Source organism: Balaenoptera borealis (genome assembly GCF_965194805.1).
Source record: "Balaenoptera borealis genome assembly, chromosome: 10".
In the NCBI taxonomy this organism is placed as follows: Eukaryota; Metazoa; Chordata; class Mammalia; order Artiodactyla; family Balaenopteridae; genus Balaenoptera; species Balaenoptera borealis.
In genome coordinates, this window is record NC_138874.1 from 78,122,385 (window position 1) to 78,149,814 (window position 27,430).

Below are 27,430 nucleotides of genomic sequence, written 5' to 3' on the forward strand. Positions count from 1 at the left end.
TAACCAATATGCAATGGATGAGATGTATTTTGATCCCAAGTCAAACAAATAAACCATTAAAAAGAGATTTTTCAGAAAATTCAGGAAAAATGAATAATGCCTAGATGTTCTTTTTGTTAGGTGCAGTGAAATAATACCACTTGCAGTGATATGGATAGACCTAGAGATTGTCTTACTGAGTGAAGTAAGTCAGACAGAGAAAGACAAATATCATATGATATCACTTATATGTGGAATCAAAAAAAAAATGGTACAAATGAACTTATTTATAAAACAGAAATAGAGTTACAGATACAGAAAACAAACTTATGGTTACCAAGGGGGAAAGGGAGGGAGGAATAAATTGGGAGATTGGGATTGACATCTACACACTATTATATATAAAATAGATAACTAATAAGGACCTACTTTACAGCAGGAAACTCTACTCAATACTCCGTAATGACCTCTATGGGAAAAGAATCTAAAGAAGAGTGGCGATATATATATATATATATATATATATATATATATATATACACACTATACATATGATATATATGATTCACTTTGTTGTACAGCAGAAACTAACAGAACATTGTAAATCAACTACACGCCAATAAAAATTTTAGATATATGTATATATTCTGATTTAATAGAATATATTTAAATTTCCAGATTTTCTGCAGTTTGGGTTGTTTTGATTACTTGAGCATTTTAATTAACTTGTATTTATTTTATAAAAGTTACATGGAAAAATTATTAATTTTAAAAAAAATAGAATGCAGTACTGAAAATAAATAAGGCTTTGTTTTATAGTTTAGAAAAGCATGAGTTCTTGCTGATACTCCTGGCCCTCACTATCATTAGTATCCACACAACAAAACTAGTTTGGACCATTTGAACTTTCTAGTTGTTAAGAGTTTTCATAAGTAGGGGCTTATACTATATATTTTATAGCAAACAGATACTGTCTATGTCTTTAACAAATGCAGGGGTAAACCCGTATTGATAAGCATCTATGGTGATTACAGGATTATTAAAGCTTTCAAATTCTGAAGAGGCAGCTTCAGAATATAAATGAGAACACTCATTAAATAGGTGGCTCTAAAAAGCTGACAAGCAGTCACCAAACCTAGGGTAAGTTTATTTTTTGCTTTTGTTGAATCTATAAACATTGACTTCAAATATTATAACCTGATCAGGGTCACTCTTTTGAAATGCAGGTGAAGGCTTGTGATCAATTAATATTGATAACTGGCAAATGGAAATCAGTCCACCAGGACCTGAGGGATTTGGGAGGATGAGTGAAATTCTTCATCTTATTCAGCCTCCCCAGTCACAGATATACACCTCCATGGGGAGAGAGGGAGAACTGCTAAGGATAAAGGAAGTTTTAAACTATACTTTATCAAAACGTTGTTAGCAACCACATCTTATAGCATTATAGAGAACAGAATCCATAGATATTTACAAACACATCTACACAAGCTCAATGCTCCCTTGGCTCAAAACATTCCTGTAGTTTTCTTTACAGAGAATAATGTTTTGGTAAAAATAGTTAAAATCCTTAGGCTGATATTGATGCCCTTTCTAAGCGCTCATATAGAATTCCATACTTCCCCTCATTAAATAACACCACAATCAACAATATAATTGCTGCATTTATTAGATTTTAAGTTTCTCAAGAAGAGAGCATATCTGTTTTGTATTCTCTTTGCTTAGTACATGCCTGGCATACTTCAACTTAAAAAATGTTGACTTGGGGCTTCCCTGGTGGCGCAGTGGTTGAGAATCTGCCTGCTAATGCCGGGGACACGGGTTCGCGCCCTGGTCTGGGAAGATCCCACATGCCGCGGAGCAACTGGGCCCGTGAGCCACAACTGCTGAGCCTGCGCGTCTGGAGCCTGTGCCCCGCAACGGGAGGGGCCGCGATAGTGAGAGGCCCGCGCACCGCGATGAAGAGTGGCCCCCGCTTGCCGCAACTAGAGAAAGCCCTCGCACGAAACGAAGACCCAACACAGCAATAAATAAATAAATAAATAAATACCTATTAATTAAAAAAAAATGTTGACTTAATTTTTCACAATAATGATGTACTGTCCTTTGATATGGAAATGACTACACAGACATTTGTTTTGCATATTGATAGATGTGTCCCTTGCCCCTCTCACTTTCTTTTGTCTTATCCTTGAATTCAACTGCATGCATTTTAAGGTACTTCCTTGACCAAGAGGGTGTAATCTGTAGCCACAAGGTAAGTCTAACTATTCAATGCACACAATAAAAAACATATATTTTTTAAAAAGTAAATTGAAAGTACAATGAATACTACAACTGAATTGGGAGGGAGGCATTTATATTGATTTGTTTATTAGTTTCCAAACCTTTTTGACTACAGATACATTTTTCATCATAGCCATCCTTTACACACACACACACACACACACACACACACACGGGAAAAAACTAACAAATTAATACTACTACATATGATGCACCTGAAATAATAAAAATGTTGGTCATGATACACTATATGAACTTTACGATCCCTAGTAGTTTGTAACCCATAGTTTGAACAACACTCTAAAGGTTTATTCTTTTATAATAATCCCAGCAGTCTACTATCTTAAATTATTATTCTCCTTGGAGTCTTTTTAATAATCCCAGATCCTATGTACTCCCCCAATTCTTGCTAACTTCCTTCTCTTGCACAGAAATTGCAACATTTTCTGCATCTCAAATGTTGAGGTTGTACAGATGCCAACATCTCATCAATTGACATGGCTATGTCTAATTATCTCTGGCTCTTTCGTTAATCAGCAGGGAGTCCAACTGACCAGGGTCGGGCTCTTGAAAGCACTTGGGGAATAGTAATCATGTCAATAGGCAGCAGGATGACAATACAGCATTGTGTTGGCAGAATCCATTGTTTGTGATTACCACAAAGGTGGAATTTAAAGAATGTCGTGCCCTTTATTTCTATAAGTTAATTAAACCATGTTGACAGAACTTGTAATGTAAAAATGCTACTATTTGGAGGGACTGTCAAATCTGCGATTTCTAGTCCTCTAAAGCACTTCATTTTTGCCTGCAGCACATTGTTCTCTTTTGTAGTGCATTCAATTTCACAATATACACTTGTATTTTATTACCAATGTAATATCAGTCCTCTATTATAGACGTTAGTTTTACCTAAAATCTGTTTTTGTGTTTTCTATCTTAATACAATGCCATGTTTTACCAGTACAACCCAAGGGGTTATATGAATAGAAAGAAAATTCAATGTATTATACACAAAGTAATTACATTTGAGACTACTATAGTGACCCAGCATCTAATGTGAAAAATGTCAGTCAGTGACATTGACTGGAACAAACTGAGACTGTGTATTTTCCCAGCTTTGGCAAATTTACTAACTCTACCATCTCAAAACAACAACAAAGTTTTAGCATCCTGGTGAGTCAGATTCTCCCAATGAATTCACTGTCCCATTACACTTAAAATTCTGCTTCTTTGAAGGAGAAGAATTTTTTAAAATCTTGAGTATTAGGGAGAAATGTAGAAATCTTAATTGAATGTGGATAAATTATTTTGTATAATTTGTATCCTAGCAACTGAATTAAATTTTGGTCAACCCTGCGCTTCTGGAACTCAGTCTTGTCTGGTGCCAACTGTGACACTTTCATCGCACCTAAACTTTTCTCCTAGAAGTGAAAGTACAGGAAAGTGAGGATCATTTTCAACATCAGATTAAATTCTGTACTCTGATACTAATATAATTTTAGTGTCCCCTCTCCTCCACAGTTTTGTATTTATTTGTCTTCTCTTTATACCAATGGTTCTCAACCAGGGGAGATTTTGTCCTCCCTCCACACCCCAGTTCCCCTAGAAAATATTTGGCAATGTCTACTGACATTTTTGATTGTCATGACTTGAGTGGTGGGTGTATGGTACTGGCATCTACTGGTGTAATCTAATGGGAAATATATATTTGGTCTTTGTCCCTGTTCCTGGCACAGATCTCCTAAAACCCTCGTAATCCCTGAAGCGATAAATGCCTCTTTGGCATGCTAATGAGATGACTGGTGGCTGGGGGTCCCTAGATAGTTTCAGGATGGGGGCTGGGCACCAGGGAGAGCAAGGCATGGTTAGAGGGTTGGAAATTTCAGCTCCACCCGCAACCTCTGGACAGGGGTAAGGAATTGAAGGTTGCCTTCAATCACAGGGGCCAATTATTTAATCAATTGTGCCAACATAATGAAATCTGTCTACATAATAAAAACCTCTAAACAATGGGATTAGGAGACCTTCAGGGTTGCTCATATATGGTCCTAGTTCATGTCATCACTGAAAAAAGCACCATCGGTCATTTGGTCTGTTATAAAGGTGTCATCTCTTCAATAGTCTTTTTTTATCTCAAGGCAACATTTTGGATCCCATTTGAAATGAAGAACTGTTATACAGACTAAAGCATATTCTTCAGCATTAATTTAATTGTACGTGTAATATAATAAAGTTAAGAGGCTTAAGAAGAAAAACCATGATCCCCATCCAGAGGAGTGTCCAAAATTAATCTCCTTACCAGCATGGTGAGCAAGGGACCTTGATTTGGAAGAACAAAGTCATTTTCAGTAAAATGTATGTTTTACTAAATTGTTATATTTTGACAAGCAAATTTTACTAGCACAATAAGCACACTGTGCTTAAAAAAATAAAGCAGAGCCATTTTAACAAGAAACTTAGAAAAACTGATGGGGAATTACCTTATGAGTCATACCTACCAAGTCCTTAAACGGAAAGTGATCTTAATCATTTTAGGAAGCTGCTTTATCCCCTTTGTGAGGATATTAGGATCATTACTATTCAATACACTCAATCAGTAACTTACCTAGGTTGTCTAAAACGTTTGAACAGTTTCTGAATATTAGAGTAATAGGCTGGTTTCCTGAAGTAATGAATACAGTTTATAAAGTTGACTAGTGTTTGCAATTCATGCACTGGAGGAAACTGGTGTGATACACGCAAATGTCTGTGAGCGACAGCCTCGCTTCACTTTTATGATACCTCATCTTTCTCAGATAACAAGTTAAAGACATAAATTAACATGGCGTATTATGTTCATTGTATCAAAATGATTTATGCTGCCATTTTAATTCATTATTTAAAAATTATTTCTTTCTAAAAGGATTCATGGGGGAAAATGTTGGTATAACATTTCCAGTTTCAAAGGCACTCTATAATTTTCTAATGGCATTTTATTGAAAGATAGCCTGGCTTATTATCATATCTAAATGTCACGTTGGCAAGAGAAAATTGTATGTATAATGATGAAAATGGAAACTGCTCTGTTTCTAAAGGCTAATTTATTGAACTACTAAGAGTTATCAAAACATACTTCAAGCAAAACTGCATGATTTTTAAGTGTCTTGAATAAAGTAAGCGCTAACAATAATACTTTCAGATTCTGAGAGGAAAGAAATATAACTTAGTGACTTTTGTTAAAATATAGATCCACAAAGTATTCCAGGATCCTTAAGGGTCTGTTTTCTACTGACAGTCACAAAGATGTCTTCATTATCAATTTAGAAAACAGCAAAGGTGAAGATATTGTTTATATAAAAGGGAGTTATGTTTCTAAAAGAATGGCTTGTTAACTACCACATTCTAAGCATTTGAACTAGAAAGGATTTCAAAATGATCATTTTTACAGATTAGAAAACAGGTCCAGAGGTGGTAGGCTCCAGACCTTATGCTTAAGGTCACATGGAGAAGTTGATGTCATTGCTCTGACTAAGGCCCAGGTCTCCCAACTCCAAGGGAATATTCCTCTTGCTACGTGAGCATGACTTTGCCAGAAGGACCTCTTTTAGCACTGAGCACCAGCCTTGCTCTTACTAGGTTCAAAGGTTTTCTCCCTAGAATGGCCCAATCTTGAATGTAAAGTAGGATTAGAATTATGCTATATGCTATCTTCACTCCTGTGAGAGAGACTCCCTTCACTGAAGAAGAAAAGGTATTTTAGCCACATATTATTATTTTTCAATTGAAATTACTGAGAACACAAGGGATCTATTACTAATAATACTAATAGATACTATTCTTTTTGCTTTTTAAAGGTACGATATCACAACAGGCTCTAGAACACAACAAAACATAACAAAAAGACACATGCACTGGATTGCTCTCTTTTCTATGGAAGTTTGGGGCTCTGGAAAAGTTGACCTTATCGCCACACAGGACTAAAATATCCTTAGGATTTAAAGAGCTCTTGATGTTTTGAAGGTAATTTCCAATTGTTGCTGTCTAATATGACAACAGTGGAAAAGAATCATCCTTCCTTTTCAGAAGAAGACAGAGTCAATAATCAAATGGCTTGTCTGCATCCACCAAGCAAGTCAGCAGCACTAGATTTTCAATTATCTTTAGTCCTCTGCTCTGTCAATTAGAAAAAGTTGCATGCAAGGACATACTGAGATCCACCTTTATAAAGTCTTGCTACTTAGGGAGTCTTAAAGATAAGTGCAATGGAGAAGAAATTAGCAAATGGCCTTTGAGAGTTTTAAAATTTTTAATGAAACAAATAAAAATACTCCTACCCAAGGCCAAGTAGTTTTATCCTGAAGATCATTTTTTTAAAAAATATCAGTCTCACTGCCGTTGAAAGAAAAACTTTACTTTGATACTCTCTGTAGTCACAAGTCACACTAAAGTCTTAATCTGCTAGCATTGGTGGCCTTAGAAACTCTTCTATACTTCTTCCTGATTACATGTACTAGAATTTGAAAAGCAAACAGCTCTTGCACAGCTGAAAGCCAGCTTACTAGTTCAGGGCCAACTGCTGCAAGTTTTTCAAATCTCCTATACTTTGCCCTGCCATAAAATGGAAAACAATTTTTATTGCCCAGAGAATGGGATTGTCTTCTGACTATTCAAACTGAGAAGTGCTCAGCAAGTTCTAATTCTGGTTTGAGGGCTATTTCATACCATTCTTAGTGTTCTTTCCATTTAATTGGCATATAGTTCCCAGTTTGAAACAGGATATTACTCACTTGAATTCTTTCCATAGGGGGAAAAACAATTTTCCAGGCTCATTTCCCTGAGAATTGCTTAGATCAAGACCAAGTTGGTTGAAGTAAGTTGTTGATAAGATTGTGGGAATACTAAGATCTTTACTCTAAAATGCTTGGCAGAAAAACACTAATAAGAAATGCCAAAATTTCAAAGTCAGGGTGTTCAAAAGAGCAACCCCATGTGCATTTGATTGTGCATTTAAAATCTCATGTTTGTTAGATGCTAGACGACCCTGGGGCATTTGGGAAGATGTTACCAAACAATACAGATCTCTTTTCTGATTTGCATAGCCTCGTGTATTTTGAGATGCACTTGATGAGTGAATTTTCAAAGGTCAGAGCAACATCGGGGGTAGTTCCCTCGGTCAAAGAGCACAGAGCAACCGCCCGCCCATGGTAAGCAGAGTGAGCAACTAAAGGGTTATCTCTGGTAATCAAACGTAACGAGAGAACATCAATGCTGTCACATTGTGCCAAACAACAAAGCTGGCACCAAAAGTAATCCTGAAAATATCAGACTAAAATGTTCCTTTGCAAATAGCCTTGTAAACAGAGGGGAGCTTTAAATCAGTGAGGACTAATTATAGAAATAGTAATAAACTATTTATTTGGACTACATCAAAAGGGCCAAAAGAGTGGTCCATATGCAGGCAATATTCTTTATAGTTCTAGAGTCAGGAGAAGTGACCGGTACTTCGCTGGTTCAGCAGCAATAAGTCAGAGTCAACCCTGGTGCATCTAAATGTTTTGTGCATCACTCTTTTCCTGGGTGATGATGCTATAGGTCCTGCTTTGTAGACTAGCCTTACTTCTGGCTTTTTACCATAGTTTCGTCTTTCTTGTTTACTTTTAACTTTTCTTTTTGTATTATGTGCATCTATGATGAGAGTCCCTTTTCTGGGACGAGGCAGCAAAAAAGTGAACATTTTGCACTGAGGTACATGGTGAGAGGAGTAGGCCAGGACAAAAATGGTGATTCCGAGGTGGGTTTGCCTGTTAGTGCCTCCTTGTTCAGTGCAGCTCTTTCCTCTCTGTGCTCAGGGGAAGGCTCATGTTATCTCTGTAGAAGGAACTTATATGCAAATTTATGCTATGATGTTAGGAAAAAATGTTTAATTCCTCTTAGGAGAATTTTTAAGTTTTACATTTCTTTAGAGAGAGGACAATATTTAAACCTAAAGAAATACTACATAATGTGAGACAGAAAAGTGAAAACCTTCTTAACTAAGAAATCACTTACATGGACATTTAGGTTGCTTCCATGTCCTGGCGGAATGGAAAAGGAGGATGTGTTACGTATATACAATGGAATATTACTCAGCTATAAAAAAGAATGAAATAATGCCATTTGCAGCAACATAGATGGACCTAGAGATTGTCATACTGAGTGAAGTAAGTCAGACAGAGAAAGACAAATGTCATATGATACTGCTTATATGTGGAATCTAAAAAAATGGAACAAATGAACCTATTTACAAAAAAGGAGTAGCATCACAGATGTAGAAAACAAACTTATGGTTACCAAGGTGGAAAGGGAGGGAGGGATAAACTGGGAGATTGGGACTGACATATACACACTACTACGTATAAAATAGATAACTAATAAGAACCTACTGCATAGCACATCAAATGCTACTCAATACTCTATAATGACCTATATAGGAAAAGAGTCTATAAAAGAGTGGATATATGTATATGTATAACTGATTCACTCTGCTGTACAGCAGAAACTAACACAACATTGTAAATCAACTATACTCCAATAAAAGTTAATTTAAAAAGTTAAAAAAAAATAACTTCACAAAGTGGTATAAACTTTACCCAGGGAGATGGTCTGACTTCTCCTTTGACGTTCTGCTTTTGTCTATGAAACTTAAAAGGACCTGAGACCCTCCTTGCTTAAACTCCCTCAGTCTTATACTCTCTCCTTCTTTACTGGATTTAACATGTTCATCTCTCTCTCAATATTGATGATCCATAATCATCCACTACACATTTCTGGCTATTTTACTTGAAATTTCTTATAATTCTGTATAAGTTTATTGACTCTTACTTCTTCAAATCAGATTCATTTTCAATCCATTTAGGGGACTTGATGCCTACCACTCCATCCTAAGATGAAAATGAACCAGTGGTTTGATAAATTCAATTGTCACTTGTTAATTAACACACTAGAACTCTCAACAACATACAATATCACGGTCTCCTCCTCCATTCTTGAAACACACTCTGTTTTTGTCTTCTGTGATGCCGTCTGGTTTTCCTTCTACCTCTCTTCTCTCCTTTTCAGTCTTTGGATGTGGATGTTTTTGTGTGAAATCCTTTCCCTTTCCTGATTTTTAAATGATAAAGTTCCTTAAGAATCAATCCTCAGTGCCATACTCCTCTCATACACTGCTTTCTCTCTCATGCACATCTTTAATTACCACTTACCATCTAAATTCTCATTATTCTCACATAAATACCAACCTCTTCTCTGAGTTCCAGACCTGCCTAACCATGTCTCAAAATCACCTCATATTTAACTATTTAACCTGAGCAAAAATCAAGTCATGATTATTCCACTCTCCAAATCTGGCAACCAGCCCTCTCTGTCTTCGTGAATGCTACTGCCTGCCACTGATTTCCAGACCAAACATCCGTGTATCATCCTTGACCTTTCTCCCCTTCATCACCAATATCTATTTCCTTAAGAAGACCTATTGGCTTTGCCATCTAACTAGCTCTCAAATGCTTTTCTCTACTCACACTGCTCTCATTCTAGTCCTGTCTACCATCAGCTTTTACCTGGAAAATATTCTGGTTGTTCTCCTTGCTTTCACTTTTTCACTCCTCCAATCAGAGGAAAGAGTGTTTAATTATAAACCAACTCATCTCATTTGCTAGCTTACAAGCCTGAAGTGCTTTCTTTAAATCCTTAACATCTGATCTCCATCTTGTATATTCTAAGTCCCAGCCATATTGGTACCTTGGTTCCTTGAATATTTAATGTTGTCTCCCACCTTGGGGGCCTTGTACATGTACTTTTGTTTGCCTGTCTAGAATGCTATCTACACTTCCTTACCTAGCTAATACCAACTAATTCTTTCCCAGTCAGTACCAGCTAATTCTTCAAACTTCAGCTCAAATATAGTTAAAATGTTACTTCCTCAGGGAAATCTTCGCAGAATAATTAATGTGTCTCTCTCTCCTCCACTGGACCATAGGTACCATGAAGGCAAGGAGCATATCTATTTTATTCATTGCTTTATATGTAGCATTTTGTAGGCACACAGAAAATATTTGTTAAATATATCAATGTATATGACAAATTGAATGAACATGAATGATGCTGTTACATGATGGGCTGCCGGATCATTGCAGGAAGTCTTTAAATCAATCAATCTATCTATCTATCTATCTATCTATCTATCTATCTATCTATCTATCTACCTACCTACCTACCTACCTACCTACGTATCTACCAAGTAATGTAGATTAAAAAACATGACCACACTCAGAGATTTACAGAGATTTTGCCATAAGAAAGAGTTCCTAATGGAAAACAATATTGAGAATCATCAACTTAGATCATAAATAAATGCATTTATGAATCTATATTCATATAACTGTTAGAGCTTCTCAACTGAAGGGCTTAGATATGAATCCCTTCAGCCTTCAGAGCAGCAGGATAGAATCTAGGGCAGTTGAGCCAATTGGTATCATATTCTATACCCATTTCCTATGAGTGTCATGACATAAAATAATTTGAAAAATGCTGCTAGATGGGAACAATTTAGAGGTTTTTTTTGTTGTTTGGTGCTTTTTTTTTACGAACTGATCAGGATTTACTTTCAAAAGCACAGTAAATTGAATCAGCAAGGGTACAAATTGAATCAGTCTGGACTAGATATCAATTACAGGAAAAGATCTGTAAAAACTACAAACACATGGAGGCTACACAATACACTACTTAATAACGAAGTGATCACTGAAGAAATCAAAGGGGAAATCAAAAAATACCTAGAAACAAATGACAATGGAGACACGACGACCCAAAACCTATGGGATGCAGCAAAAGCAGTGCTAAGAGGGAAGTTTATAGCAATACAAGCCTACTTCAAGAAACAGGAAACATCTCGAATAAACAACCTAACCTTGCACCTAAAGCAATTAGAGAAAGAAGAGCAAAAAAACCCCAAAGCTAGCAGAAGGAAAGAAATCATAAAGATCAGATCAGAAATAAATGAAAAAGAAATGAAGGAAACAATAGCAAAAATCAATAAAACTAAAAGCTGGTTCTTCGAGAAGATAAACAAAATTGATAAACCATTAGCCAGACTCATCAAGAGAAAAAGGGAGAAGACTCAAATCAATAGAATTAGAAATGAAAAAGGAGAAGTAACCACTGACACTGCAGAAATACAAACGATCATGAGAGATTACTACAAGCAACTCTATGCCAATAAAATGGACAACCTGGAAGAAATGGACAGATTCTTAGAAATGCACAACCTACCAAGACTGAACCAGGAAGAAATAGAAAATATGAACAGACCAATCACAAGCACTGAAATTGAAACTATGATTAAAAACCTTCCAACAAACAAAAGCCCAGGACCAGATGGCTTCACAGGTGAATTCTATCAAACATTTAGAGAAGAGCTAACACCTATCCTTCTCAAACTCTTCCAAAATATTGCAGAGGGAGGAACACTCGCAAACTCATTCTACGAGGCCACCATCACCCTGATACCAAAACCAGACAAAGATGTCACAAAGAAAGAAAACTACAGGCCAATATCACTGATGAACATAGATGCAAAAATCCTCAAAAAATACTAGCAAACAGAATCCAACAGCACATGAAAAGGATCATACACCATGATCAAGTGGGGTTTATCCCAGGAATGCAAGGATTCTTCAATATACGCAAATCAATCAACATGATACACCATATTAACAAATTGAAGGAGAAAAACCATATGATCATCTCGATAGATGCAGAGAAAGCTTTCGACAAAATTCAACACCCATTTATGATAAAAGCCCTGCAGAAAGTAGGCATAGAGGGAACTTTCCTCAACATAATAAAGGCCATATATGACAAACCCACAGCCAACATTGTCCTCAATGGTGAAAAACTGAAACCATTTCCACTAAGATCAGGAACAAGACAAGGTGGCCCACTCTCACCACTATTATTCAACATAGTTTTGGAAGTGTTAGCCACAGCAATCAGAGAAGAAAAAGAAATAAAAGGAATCCAAATCGGAAAAGAAGAAGTAAAGCTGTCACTGTTTGCAGATGACATGATACTATACATAGAGAATCCTAAAACTGCTACCAGAAAACTACTAGAGCTAATCAATGAATTTGGTAAAGTAGCAGGATACAAATTAATGCACAGAAATCTCTTGCATTCCTATACACTAATGATGAAAAATCTGAAAGTGAAATTAAGAAAACACTCCCATTTACCATTGCAACAAAAAGAATAAAATATCTAGGAATAAACCTACCTAAGGAGACAAAAGACCTGTATGCAGAAAATTATAAGACACTGATGAAAGAAATTAAAGATGATACAAATAGATGGAGAGATATACCATGTTCTTGGATTGGAAGAATCAACATTGTGAAAATGACTCTACTACCCAAAGCAATCTACAGATTCAATGCAATCCCTATCAAACTACCACTGGCATTTTTCACAGAACTAGAACAAAACATTTCACAATTTGTATGGAGACACAAAAGACCCCGAATAGCCAAAGCACTCTTGAGAACGAAAAATGGAGCTGGAGGAATCAGGCTCCCTGACTTCAGACTATATTACAAAGCTACAGTAATCAAGAGAGTTTGGTACTGGCACAAAAACAGAAATATAGATCAATGGAACAGGATAGAAAGCCCAGAGGTAAACCCACGCACATATGGTCACCTTATCTTTGATAAAGGAGGCAAGCATATACAGTGGAGAAAAGACAGCCTCTTCAATAAGTGGTGCTGGGAAAACTGGACAGCTACATGTAAAAGTATGAAATTAGAACACTCCCTGACACCATACACAAAAATAAACTCAAAATGGATTAAAGACCTGAATGTAAGGCCAGACACTATCAAACTCTTAGAGGAAAACATAGGCAGAACACTCTATGACATACATCACAGCAAGATCCTTTTTGACCCACCTCCTAGAGAAATGGAAATAAAAACACAAATAAACAAATGGGACCTAATGAAACTTAAAAGCTTTTGCACAGCAAAGGAAACCATAAACAAGACAAAAAGACAAGCCTCAGAATGGGAGAAAATATTTGCAAATGAAGCAACTGACAAAGGATTAATCTCCAAGATTTACAAGCAGCTCATGCAGCTCAATAACAAAAAAACAAACAACCCAATCCAAAAATGGGCAGAAGACCTAGACAGACATTTCTCCAAAGAAGATATACAGATGGCCAATAGACACATGAAAGAATGCTCAACATCATAAATCATTAGAGAAATGCAAATCAAAACTACAATGAGATATCATCTCACACCGGTCAGAATGGCCATCATCAAAAAATCTACAAACGATAAATGCTGGAGAGGGTGTGGAGAAAAGGGAACACTCTTGCATTGTTGGTGGGAATGTAAATTGATACAGCCACTATGGAGAACAGTATGGAGGTTCCTTAAAAAACTACAAATAGAACTACCATACGACCCAGCAATCCCACTACTGGGCATATACCCTGAGAAAACCATAATTCAAAAAGAGTCATGTACCAAAATGTTCATTGCAGCTCTATTTACAATAGCCAGGACATGGAAGCAACCAAAGTGTCCATCATCGGATGAATGGATAAAGAAGATGTGGCACATATATACAATGGAATATTACTCAGCCATAAAAAGAAATGAAATGGAGGTATTTGTAATGAGGTGGATGGAGTTAGAGTCTGTCATACAGAGTGAAGTAAGTCAGAAAGAGAAAAACAAATACAGTATGCTAACACATATATATGGAATCTAAGGAAAAAAAAAAAGAAAAAGGACATGAAGAACTTAGTGGCAAGATGGGAATAAAGACACAGACCTGGGCTTCCCTGGTGGCGCAGTAGTTGAGAATCTGCCTGCCGATGCGGGGGACACGGGTTCGAGCCCTGGTCTGGGAAGATCCCACATGCTGCAGAGCAACTAGGCCCGTGAGCCACAACTACTGAGCCTGCGTGCCTGGAGCCTGTGCTCCGCAACAAGAGAGGCCGCGATAGTGAGAGGCCCGTGCACCGTGATGAAGAGTGGTCCCCGCTTGCCACAACTAGAGAAAGCCCTCACACAGAAACGAAGACCCAATACAGCCATAAAAATTAAAAAAAAAAAAAAAAAGACACAGACCTACTAAAGAATGGACTTGAGGCTATGGGGAGGGGGAGGGGTGAGATGTGACAGGGTGAGAGAGTGTCATGGACATATATACACTACCAAATGTAAAATAGATAGCTAGTGGGAAGCAGCCACATAGCACAGGGAGATTAGCTCGGTGCTTTGTGACCGTCTGGGGGGGTGGGATGGGGAGGGTGGGAGGGAGGGAGATGCGGGAGGGAGGAGATATGGGGATATATGTATATGTATAGCTGATTCACTTTGTTATAAAGCAGAAACTAACACACCATTGTGAAGCAATTATACTTCAATAAAGAAAAAAAAAAAATTGAATCAGTCTGAAATACTAGGCTCCATTCATTGTGTTATCAGGTCACCACCAAAATTTTGTTTAAGAAGTATATATAATTGTATCATAAGTGTTTATAATATGATGGGTGCTAAACTGAAAAAAGCAGGATATAAAGTTGTAAATGACTATAAGTATCATTTTAAAACACAAAAATAGTTAATAGCAGTTGTACTTGATTTGTTTAGACTGTGATTTTTATTTTTTTAATCTATATCACTGTATTTTTTCTGTTAAAGTGAAAATATAAAACATTTTAATTAAAAATAAACATCATTATAAATAAAACACTGACTTTAATTTGTTGTTTTGTTTTTCCGCTCTGTATGACCCTAATCTGGGAATATAGCTGTGGTATATGTAAATCACCTTACTGGAGAGCCACTTTTATATTAAAAATTCCTATGATTATAATAACTATAAATATAGTATATTTCAACTTAACTTGCTAATATATATAGGTTTTTTATTCAGAAAAAGAGATGTTTTGCCTATAACTGCTGAGTACAATATTTAACAATAAGAAAGAAATGATACTATAACTTGAAAATATTTCATTTAAGAAGTAGTCTGTATTCATATATCAGAAATACTTAGAATGAAATAGAACATCTACATTTTTTCTATTTGATTTTCTGGATGGTTATTTTTTTTTTTTTTACAAGACAAGGTGTAAATACAGAGATAGGTCTCTCTACCAAAACAGTACTTTATCATACTAAGTATCATAACTTATTCTTAGAAGTAAATATTGAAAATCATCATGGAATTACACATCAGGCTCCCTACTAAACTGCAAGATCCTTACTATTAGAAAATATGTTTTCTATTTGCTATGCACACTGTAAAATACAGTGCCTGACTCATCATGAGTAAATTTCTAAGTATTTATTAAATGAATGAACACATAGTCTCTAAGGAAAATAATGTGTATGTTTCATCATATATGCTACTTCCTGCTCTAAATAAGGTTTAATGAGCCTTACCTTCCATCTAAGGTTGTCTCTTTTAATGTCTTTGTTGTTGTAACTTCATATTTTAAAAAGAGATGTCCTTAGTGGATAATTAGCAGCAATCAAGAGAAGCTTAAACATGTCATAAAGGTAAAGTTTCTGTCACGAATAATTTTCTTTGTAGGAAATATATCTCGTGAGACAAGCTAAGGGCACATACCCTGCAGCAGAGCAGTTTTGAGAACCATTTCACTGGGATATTTCTTTCAAGTCAATCTTCTTGGACCAGCCATCCAAACTGAATGCTTGGTATGGTTTCTCTGAAAGGGATGGTCTGCTTTCTGCCATTGAAGCCTGATAGTGCTAATAGCTAATAAGTTTCTTATGATTGAGTTTCTAAATGTCTCAACTGAATTGATTTTTACAGTCAGTCCTACTTTTTTCTTTTTACCGCAAATAGGCATAGTCAATGAGGCAATAACAACAATAACTTCACATGTATAAACAATATGATCATTTTAGTTGGCTTTAAAAAAATATTAATCTTATCTTTAGTGGATTTTGCAAAATCAAGGGGACATTGAAAAAATAAAGCTCACACAGTGGAGCCAAATCATCACCTCAGTTCTAAATGGTACAGAATTTGCGATCTGTATAGAAATTTAGAGGCATTAACAAAATTACCCAGGGAATTTAGATTAGAGCCCGTTCCTGGATTTCCTGCAATGTTGGCAAACCTTATAAGTTCCTTAAATACAAAGTGAAGGCATAATATACCTAAGGGGAAGAAATCCAACACAGAGAGAAAAGAGTGCTAACACAAATAGATGTTTAAATGTGTTAGTTCAACTAAAAAGTTTTCCCTGGGGAATAGTTTACAGTTTACTTACTCTGGGTGATAGGATACCTAATTTAAAAGATGCTTTCAACTTCAGAAATCTTCAGATGTTAATTATTTATTAGAAAGCTATAAAATGCTAACAGTGTAAAAAGCATCACAACACCTGCTCCATATTTACTTATTTATTTAGCTATTTTGAGGAATAAAGTTTACATTATCAGTCTCTCTAGAATTTAGATCAATGGTCTTAGACTTTTTTTTTTCATCAAGCTATTCCCATTTTCTAAATAATAATATTAAGGTATGTGGGTTATGTACTCATTTGGATTTAGTATTAATTGAATAGAAAAATTCAAACTAATTTATCCTAGTTGATTTATGTTTAAGTATAAATATAATGGCTAATTTATAATCTATTAAATTTAATAATTCAAATAACAATACTTAGAGGTAGGTCATCATTTCATTGCCCGTGTTGTTCTTTAATCATAATTGAACTTTCTTTTAACTAAATGTTTCTAGTTTTATAAAATTGATATTTATGGATATTTTCCAGTCTAGGTTTAATTTTACGACACTCTGCTAAACTGAGACTAGTTTGACTACATAAGATTAAAGACTCCTTGCCCAGATAAAATTAGTTTACATAATACATGTGCAATAATTGTCTATAAATCAAACCATCTAGCAAATGCATTAGGGTATATTTCCAATGATTACTTCTACAAACAACACCATCTACTTTTACAGCCCTTTATAATTTACCAAGTATTTTTACATATCACCATTAATTAAACCACAAAAATAACATTTCATAGATAAGATAATGATACTGAGAGATAGCTGTTGAGACATGACCAAAATCACTTGGTTGGAAATGCCAGAGCCCGGAACAGAACTTGAGGCTTCTGGTCCTCATTCAGAGTCATGTTTTTCATACTGATGGATTCTCTTCCAATGTGAAGAACTGTTGCCACACCTATCTTCTAAATTGTCTGAATCTGAATTTCAGTGTATTTGTTTTCCTTCCTACCTTTAGTTGAAGCATGTGCAAGTGAACCGATAAATGCCCAGAATTCGTGAGATACACATACAGTTTAACATTTGTAAGGCCAACAGTACACTGAGAAGGATATAACTAATTCATAATTGCTTTCCTGCCACTGATCAATTTTAAGCCAGTGACTGGTCTTGACTTTGGGTAGAGTAAATAGGAGTTATACAAAAACTTTTCATTAGAGAATCTGTCTAAAGTTTAACAGAGAAACAGAACTAGATCAAAGAATATTTTAGTTTAAAAGACTTTTGACTTTTCCAGTAACTCTACAAATATTTAAATAGTTGCTCAAGTAGATTCTAGACAAATTTTAAAGATTACCACTAATTGTATACATAAATACACATTTATATAAAGTGGTGTGTGTGTATATGTATATATACAAATAGAAATATATATAAAATGACCCATAGTAACCTTAACTGAATATATAAACTCAAGAAGAACTTTGCTGACATAAGTTATAAATATGAGCTTTTATATTGCAAGAAAATGTTCCTCTAGGGATAATGTCCAATAATAACAAAGTTTTATAACTTTCAAAACAGATAAGGTACCTTAAATGGCCCCCCTGTACCATCTCAGGATGATTAGTGTAACTACCAGAAACTAAAGTCTAAACTTAGCATTAATATGTATTTTAACCTAATGTAGAAAACCAGAAAATTAATACCAATCAGCCACAGTACAGGCAATACTGAGGCCTGTGTGGAGTTTGATGTTAAAACTGGCTTTGTGTAACTTCCTCAGCAAATCTTAGCAGAGGCACTGCTTGCATTTGACTACAGGATGTAAGTCTATGTCCCTACAAGGAACAGAGGAAACAAAAGCAAACTATATAGAGAAGAAAATGTGAATATATTTATACAGCTTTGAAAATAATAGAATTTTATCAGTCAAAATGAATAATAGTAATCAGTTAATTAGTTCTAGCCCAAATTTTTAATCTTCATAGGTTCTCAAGGCAAAAGAAATTATTTTATTCCTTTTGCTTTTTAGGTTACTACAAGACCAACCAATCAAATTCTTCCCCTGCACTATCTACTTACTGATATTTATTGATTTAATCTTTCAGGTATCCTGTATGATATCAAATACTAAATTGGTTTTACTTAAATTACTTTCTTGGGAGAAAGAGGAGAATTATATAGATTACACTTTTTAAAAAAAGTAACCTAACAATTTTGCAGAAAAAGCCAATCTCAAATTACTTCACATTTTTGTTTAAAAAAAATTAAAGCTTTGTTTTAAAGTAAATTATTCTAGTAGATAAAAATGTATTTTGTTATACAAAAATGACAATTAATGGCATATGTACTATCTCATATCATTATGATAACTTAGTATCATTGAAGTTGTGAACTAAAATTCATTTTATGGCAGGACAAGAAAATTCAAACAAAAATTTTACTCTGCCCTTTGGCCTCCTCTCTCCCCTCACTGTGCCTTGTGTATCTGTATTATGCATCGACCAAACCTTCCCCATAGGCAGAAATACCTGCTGAACCATAAAGAGCAACATTCTCCTAGAGTCAATAAGACAACTCCTTAATGATAACTTTCCTACTTGAACTCATAAGGGGTCATATGACACTTAGATCTGGATTATGTCAATAATACATCATTTGATGTACAGCCCTCTTGTCTCAAATAACTTGTATAACTGTGCCTTGACTTCTAATAGGCAGAACAGTTCTCAGAGCTTTCTGAGCTGCTCTTCCCAGGTTATAATCCTCAAATTTGGCTTGAATAAAATTTTCCATTTCTTTCTTAGATCGACTGATTAATTTTTGTCGACAAAGTTCAATGTAAAGCAACGGTTCAATGTAAAGCAACGGTGGATTCACGAGAAAATATTTCCAGCGTTATTATTTTTCATATAATTTCACAAGTAACTGGTGAACACAGCCGCAATTCATTCAGAAAGTGTTTTCAGTGGAAGAAATAATGTGTTAACATTCAATTGTTTACACTGGATTTTAAACTAACCATTTTCCCTTGTCCAGATGATCTTCCTCACAAAATTAAGGTTTCATGTTCAAGGAGAGATGTACTTACTAAGTGAGTATACTATGTAATAATTACCTTGAATAACTTGCTTATTTTTACTCTTAAGTAGCTACTTTCTTCCTATCAGAGTGTAGAGCTTTAAGTCCAAGAAAATATTTGATCTCATTTCTATTCAAAATCGTTTTTTGAAAATCAAAATTAAGACCCCCCAAAATTTCACTTACTTCGCTTTAGCTTCTGCATCTTCATATGCTTTATTAGAAACATCATCCAATCCTCCAATCAAATGCTTGAAAGAGCTGTCAGAGGAAAAACACAGTGATTAGGATAAATCCTCTGCAAAACTGTAACAATGACAACCTAGTCAATGATATATTGAAACAATCTGAAAGGATCTAAATAAAAATGAATGCAAACATTTAATCTAGGTACATTATTAAGAAACTTATGTGATAATGATATAAATTGAGAGCAGGGACTTCTTTTAAAGTGCTGTGAGATTTTACATTTTAATTTTAAACCTCTATAATATTAATACATGCAAATGGCTTTGTGTGTTGTGAGTATTAAAGAACAAAATAGGCATGAAATGTATAGCATGTTTGCCGATTTAAATTTAAATGTTGCTTTATCATTTTTACATACACTTTTTTAAAAAAACTATAAAGAGGAACTTGACACTCTGCTGGGGGGGCGGAGGGCTGGCTATAAGGGGACTGGAGCAGCTATTATCTCAGGCCCTTGGGTAATGATCTCATCTGAGGGTCAGGGTATCTAGAATGCTGGGCTAAATACACTAAGTATTTCTAATACAAAAAGGGACCAAAAGAAAATGACTAGACAGAAAGCCAAGGAATCAAGAATTGTATTCTACAGAGTGTCAAGTTTTCTGTAATGAATTTATTAATGAAGGTCAAATGAATGAATGTGAATGAATGAGCAATAGGCAGCAGTCCTTATAAAATTTTCAAAAATATAATTAATGATAAAATAAATTGATAAATATAACCCCCATGGTTGAGAATAGTTCAAATATGATTTTGGCCATTGTTCTTTATGTGGTAAAATTCCCCATTTCCCCATAGAATATCTTGGTTATTACTTAGAGAAAGTCTGCTTTTACAGAAACTCCTTAAGGCTAGATGAGTTGATACTGTAAAGTAAAATACAATATTTCTTTTGTTATGAATAAAATGATAATATCTGGTTGATTTTCTGTTTTCATAAATAACATGAAATTTAAGCACAGAGAGTTTAAGTTATTTATCCAAGATGACAGCAATTTAGTAGCATATCCAGAATTATAACCCATATTCTCTAATACCCACTCCTGTTCTTTATAATACTTAGATATTTTTAATACAACCAAATCCAAACATTGTGAAAAGGCATTGACAGAGAGGAACCAAAGTGCATTCAGTGGTAAAACCAAAGAACAACAACCACTAAAACTTAGCTTTTCAAACACACTCGAATATATTAATAGATTGTGCTCTTAGACATTTAAAACACATAGTAATATTGAGAATTCAAATAATTAATAAAAATTCCTGTCTTCCTCCTAGTATCTACTTAAGTTAAGCAGATCAGTGTATTATCAAAGAATTAGAGAGCAAACTGATAACAAATTTGATAAAGATGGAGATTTTTTTACTTAAGAAAATCTGTTCATCCCACTAGGCTCAGTTAAAACCATGCAGATCACTTTTTGAAAATACAGTTTGAAATTTCTGTTAGTAAAGTATACAAATGGAAGAGCCTACATCTGGCCAATCTGTACAGAGTTTTAAAAGTAGAAACCGTCTAATCACAGCAATAAGTTTAAAAGTAAGGTTAGCTTGATTGGGGGGAAAAAAACATTTTTAGACCTGGTAATGAGCTGTTTATATCCCTTTTTTGTTAAATCTTAGTCATATCCATGATTTAAAAAGAATGAACAAAAGAAGTATTTGAAGTAAGACTTTTTCATATGTCTTCTTAAATGCCCTTGGTTTAAAATACAAATTTTCTATGGGGTAGTAATGATCCAATATTTATGATTTTTTTTTTTTTACTACTAGATTAAAAAAAAAAATTAAGCGAAATTATATGTACTTACCAAAGGCCCCTATTTTGATATAAGAGAAAATTATTTTTGAAATAAATTCTCTCTGAGGAAACCCTTTTCATTTAATGTGCAATTGATTTTTTATTATGGAAATATTTTTTAAACTGAGAGAAGAAATTAAAGACTTACTCATAGTTCTCTAACCACAAATAACTAATAGGAACATCTTTATGTAATTCTTTTTTTTTTTTTCTCTGCATAGTTTTATTGTTGTTGTTTATAGAGATGTAATCATAAAGTAGCTATGATTTAATATGATTTATTATCTTGAGTTTTAACTTACTCTTACATCATAAGTGAATACTTTCATTTTTAAAAACTCCATAAGCAACATTTTCACAGCCAAAGTAATAGGTCCTCACATGTATACACATGATAGAATATCTACTTATCCATCTACACACACACACACACACACAGACATGAACACACATACACACTCACATACGCACACAGATGAAGGAGTGGGCATGGCAACTATCTATAAAAACATTTATATCTATACTCTCAATTAGAGATTAAACATATGGAATTTCTTTTTGAAATAAAAACATGCAGAATCATAATCTTGACTTTAGAATTGGAAACATATGTCCTTTATAAATAATCTTTATTTAGAAAGCAATCCTGGCCAAATAATTTTTTGAAATATGAAACAAATGCATTCTGCTAATATTCTGTTTCCTCAAACAATAAGTTAATCAGTATACTTAACTAGCAGTTTTAAGAAAATGTAGCATTTTCAAGCAATATTAATAAGTTCCAAATAACTGTCTCTATGTATCTCTGCACTGATCAGTGAATAATTTAGGACATCTTGATAAACGTAATTGATGGCATTTCAGAATTTATCACCCCTGGTGCAAGTATGAACTAATTAGTATTTCATTTCTCCCTGTCACAGACACTCTGTAGGAACATCTGCCATTGTGTGGACCCTCATCAAACAGACTTTTGAGAAAGTATTACTATAGGTATCAGATGCCTTTTAAATATTTACTTGGGTCCTAGGACATTTCTTGACTACTAAAGGAGAAGACTTTGGTGTTTCAATCAGAAAGGGATTATAATATAAAGTTTTGAAAACATTAACAACTGAATGAGCAGAAATCATACCATTATTTATCAGTTATAACAAATATAGAAGACTAGAGGAAAATCATTAAATTCTCTCTTTAAACAAACTCACAATTCATGTATGAGTTATATTTTAGCACTGTAAAATAAAATAGCCAACTTCACATATACTCAACATAATTCTGGAATAAACGTAGGGGACATTAATGAGCAAAAGACTTTAATTCAGGGCATTTCAACAGCAAACCTTATTGCACACACACTAAGCATGAAGCACTCTTCTGCTACTTTTCTTGGGATATAAAATCAAACTTGAACAAGTCTTGACTGAATTTTTTAAGGAGGTGGATAACATGTTATTAGTTGAGTGTATTAAGGTAGAAAGAGAGCAAATGGAAAATCCCTCTTATGCTTAATGTTTATAGTTTAAACATACTTATAAAGAAGGGGTGGAAAAGGAAGAAGAAGGAAGGAATGAAGGAAGGAGAGGATGGATGGAGGAAGGGAGGAGCGAGAAAGGGAGGGCAGAGGAAAAAAGAAAAGAAGGAGGGAGGGAGGGGGGAGCAATGATGACTTTCACATCAAGAATGGTGTTTATAGAAATTTTCCTTAAGTAATATCAGTTAACAGGGCTGCATTTCTCATTCCAGGAAATTTGTCTGTTTTAGAACATTATAGTGACAGTAACTCAGTGGGTAATAATTTCAGTTATTAAGATGTTTTCATTATTAAGCCAAAACATCCTTTTGAAGGGAGCTGATTACTCAGTGGTATGTCTTAAAAGTGTATAATTTTGTTCTTCAGTTGTGATATGATGAGACTTCGTCTAGAGAGAAACAGGCTATTATATTATTAGAAAGGCAGTTCAAATATCAGACATCAGCATTATCATGCTGCTAAAAAACAACAGCATTTATATTTCACTTTACAGTTTACAAAGCACTTTTTATATTCATAAATCATGTATGCAATAACATACAGTAGTCAATTTAGTCCTCATGATCTCCTATTCCCTATTAAACTATATTGTTTAGGAATCTTACATAAAAATGTTTAAAATAGAATCTTTTCAAATTCAAAAGAGGATGAGAGAAAATCTCAAAACTTATTTAGAACATTTTCTTTATTACATCCTTAAATAAGATGGTAATCTATTCTTAAGAGTTAAAGATTGTAAGTCAAAATAAGTCAAAAATAAAATCTTAAATCAGAAAGTATTGCAAATACTTCAATAGTGCTAAGCAAAACATTTGTCAAGCATTATCTGAACTCTTACATAGCTCTCTTAATTTGACAGTGTATATGATTATAGCCCATTAGACTTTTTTAACATGAATCTTGGATAAATCCTTTAAAATATATTTATTAAAAGAAAATAGAAATTCAGTGTCCAAATTAGTTGGGACAATTGTTACTTAGCTACGTCCAAGATTTTAGAGGCATCCTTCAATATTTTGCTGCTTTTATTGAAAAAAATCTATTAATTCACTTTGTGGCTTCAGGTAAATGCTCTTGTGTTTGTTACGTTATTTTTGATTTTTTAATTTTTAATTAGCAGTCATAATTATTAGTGGTTTATACTATCAAGTAACATATGAATACATTTCTTTAGAGGGAAAATGAGCCCCAAATACAATAAAACCAGCCAACTTCTGTAATTTTTCAATTATCCACCCCTCCATCCATCCATCCATCCATCTGTTCATCCACATACATATTTATGCAATGCCTATAATCCATAAAGAACGACTCAGGCTACTGTGGATTATAGAAAGAGAACAATATACACCCTTATGGAATTTACAGCCTTAGAGATGAGAAACAATTATAATACAAGGCAGGAGGTGAAGAATGGTTGAATACTTATCAGAAGGAAGGCTCTAGTGTCTATAAAAAGAAAGTTATCTACTCAAAATTATATATGATAGTAGTTTCAGAGAAAGCAGTGATAATTTTATGAGCAGGTTTCTTATCAGTATTTTTATTCTGTACATATGGTTATATTTGCAAGCAAAATTACACACATTAGTGTGTAATGTGTAATCCAAATTACACATTAATTAATGTGTAATCCAAAACATAATTGATAAAGTGGAAACTTTGGAGAGATGGGAATAGGTCTTTATCCAGAGAAGGCCTTCCCTGCTCATTTCCCAGCCTTTTTTTCACATTAGCTGGAGTAAACCAGCAGATGCCCAGATTATGTGTTTGCTTTGACCACTCATGTATGGTCGAGTTCTTAGCCAAATATAGGGTGTTGGGTTTGGCATATTCAATAATCTGAAATAAATCCTTTTTTTTTCTATTCCCCTTTGGTCCCAGCCACCATTCTCTCTCTTATGAATTATTAAAATTTCTTTTTTTTTTTTTTTTTTTTTTTACTGCCACTCTTGTCCTTATACAGTAGGCAGGGTAATCTTTTTAAAAAGTAAATCAGATCATGTCACTCCTCTATGACCTCTCTGACTGATTTCTTTCCTACTATGCTCCCTCTGACTTTATAACTTTTTTTAAAATTAATTAATTCATTTATTTATTTATTTTTGGCTGCGTTGGGTCTTTGTTGCTGCACGCAGGCTTCCTCTAGTTGCGGAGAGCGGGGGCTACCCTTCGTTGCAGTGCGCGGGCTTCTCACTGCGGTGGCCTCTCGTTGCGGAGCACCGGCTCTAGGCGCACAGGCTTCAGTAGTTGTGGCTCACGGGCTCTAGCGCACAGGCTCAGTAGTTGTGGCGCACGGGTTTAGTTGCTCCGTGGCATGTGAGATCTTCCCACACCAGGGCTCGAACCCGTGTGCCCTGCACTGGCAGGCGGATTCTTAACCACTGTGACACCAGGGAAGTCCCTCCCTCTGACTTAAGAATACATCGTTTGCATCTCCCTCAGGGCCTTTGACCTCTGCCTCGAATATTCTTTCTCTAGATCTTTGCATGGCTTTTTCTTAAAGCCATTCATGTCTCAGCTTAAGTGTGTCCTCTTCAGACAGGTCTTCCCTGACTAACCATAGCCAAGTAGCCTTTACCTCAAACCCTAACTGCTGTTACTCTCTGTCACTTTAACCCCTTTTATTTTCATATCAGCATTTATCACTTGTTAAAAACTACTTTGTTTAAATATCTATTGTCCTTCCCACACTACAACTAGTTTCATGAGATCAGGGACTTAGTCTATCTTATTTATCAATAACTCTTTAGGAACTAGAATATTGCCTGGTGTATAATAGAAAGTTGAAACGAATTAATGGATAGGTGGGGGGCTCATTCATTCATTTATTCATTCATTCATTTATTGTGTGACCAGGAGAAGACAAGAAAACACTTAAGTTTTTTTGAAGCAAAGTTTTATATAAAATTCAAGGTTTATAAGTTGAAAGTGTGTGCCTCTTTGAACATTTACCTATATGAACGATGAACTTTTAGGACAAAGGTTTAGTTAAAATGAACTCATCATCTAAATTTGGGGTCCTAATGAAGACATACATTGCTATAAATATGGGTTTGAAACACTTAGCGATTTATCATTGAACTATATATGGGACAGTAACTTAGCGTAATTATTTTAGCCTATAATGGAATTTATATCCATGAATCCCAGTTGGAATTAAAGTGAAAGAAAGAATTTTAGGGCTTCCCTGGTGGCGCAGTGGTTGAGAATCTGCCTGCCAATGCAGGGGACACGGGTTCGAGCCCTGGTCTGGGAAGATCCCACATGCCGCGGAGCAACTGGGCCCGTGAGCCACAACTACTGAGCCTGCGCGTCTGGAGCTTGTGCTCCGCAACAAGAGAGGCCGCGATAGTGAGAGGCCCACGCACCGCGATGAAGAGTGGCCCCCACTTGCCGCAACTAGAGAAAGCCCTTGCACAGAAACGAAGACCCAACACAGCCATAAATAAATAAATAAATAAAAATTAAAAAAAAAAAGAAAAGAAAGAATTTTAAAATGTAGCACAACTTTCATTTTCAATCAAAAGCAGAAGAGATTAGAATCAAGTCTCATGTGGTAGTTTAGCCTTTTGAGTTATAGAGAAAAATATGCTTTTAAGTATAGACTACAGTAGCATGCCAAATTCATAAGTTTCATTTCCTCCAGATTTTCCTATTTTCAAAGCAGAATCTATGGCAACAATGGATACTTTGTCTATTCAATATTTTTTCAAGCTTATTTACTTAGAAATAATTTGAAATTTATAAATTTATATATTTTAATCAAAATTGTCTAAAAATAAGTAGGCCATTTTATTAAAAACAATAAAACTCCATAGATGATATATTTTAGTTTATGTAGATATATCAGTTATATCAGATATCAGTTAAAACAATCTATATTTTTTGTAACTATTTAAAGACTGCCTCTAGAAAACTTTGGCTAAGAAAAGTGGCATGGGAACATAAAATATTATGAAAGTCACTGATTTTTTTAAGTAAATTGAAAATGAAATGCTAGGATGGCACAATAAACCTACCTCAGAATATCTTTTTACTATACTTATTTATGCCTTGAAACTGAAACAAAGACAACATTAGTCTCTAGCGTAACATTTTTACAAAAATCGGTCTGTCTGGATTTTTATTTCAGATCTATTCTGCTCTTTTTATTTCTTCTAAGAATCATTAGATGCTAAGAAATAAATATA

The 27,430-nt window shown here is 34.7% G+C and overlaps 1 protein-coding gene across 3 annotated transcripts in view; it reads right to left on the reverse strand.

Moving 5' to 3' along the window:
• Nucleotides 1-27,430, reverse strand: part of PRKG1 (protein kinase cGMP-dependent 1) — a 1,237,939-nt gene that overhangs the window by 94,178 nt on the left and 1,116,331 nt on the right. For all 3 annotated transcript variants that reach the window (XM_082339465.1, XM_082339464.1, XM_082339466.1), the window contains one exon: nucleotides 19,840-19,914. In XM_082339465.1, the coding sequence (XP_082195591.1) occupies nucleotides 19,840-19,914 (75 nt within the window). The remainder of the gene's footprint in view (nucleotides 1-19,839; nucleotides 19,915-27,430) is intronic.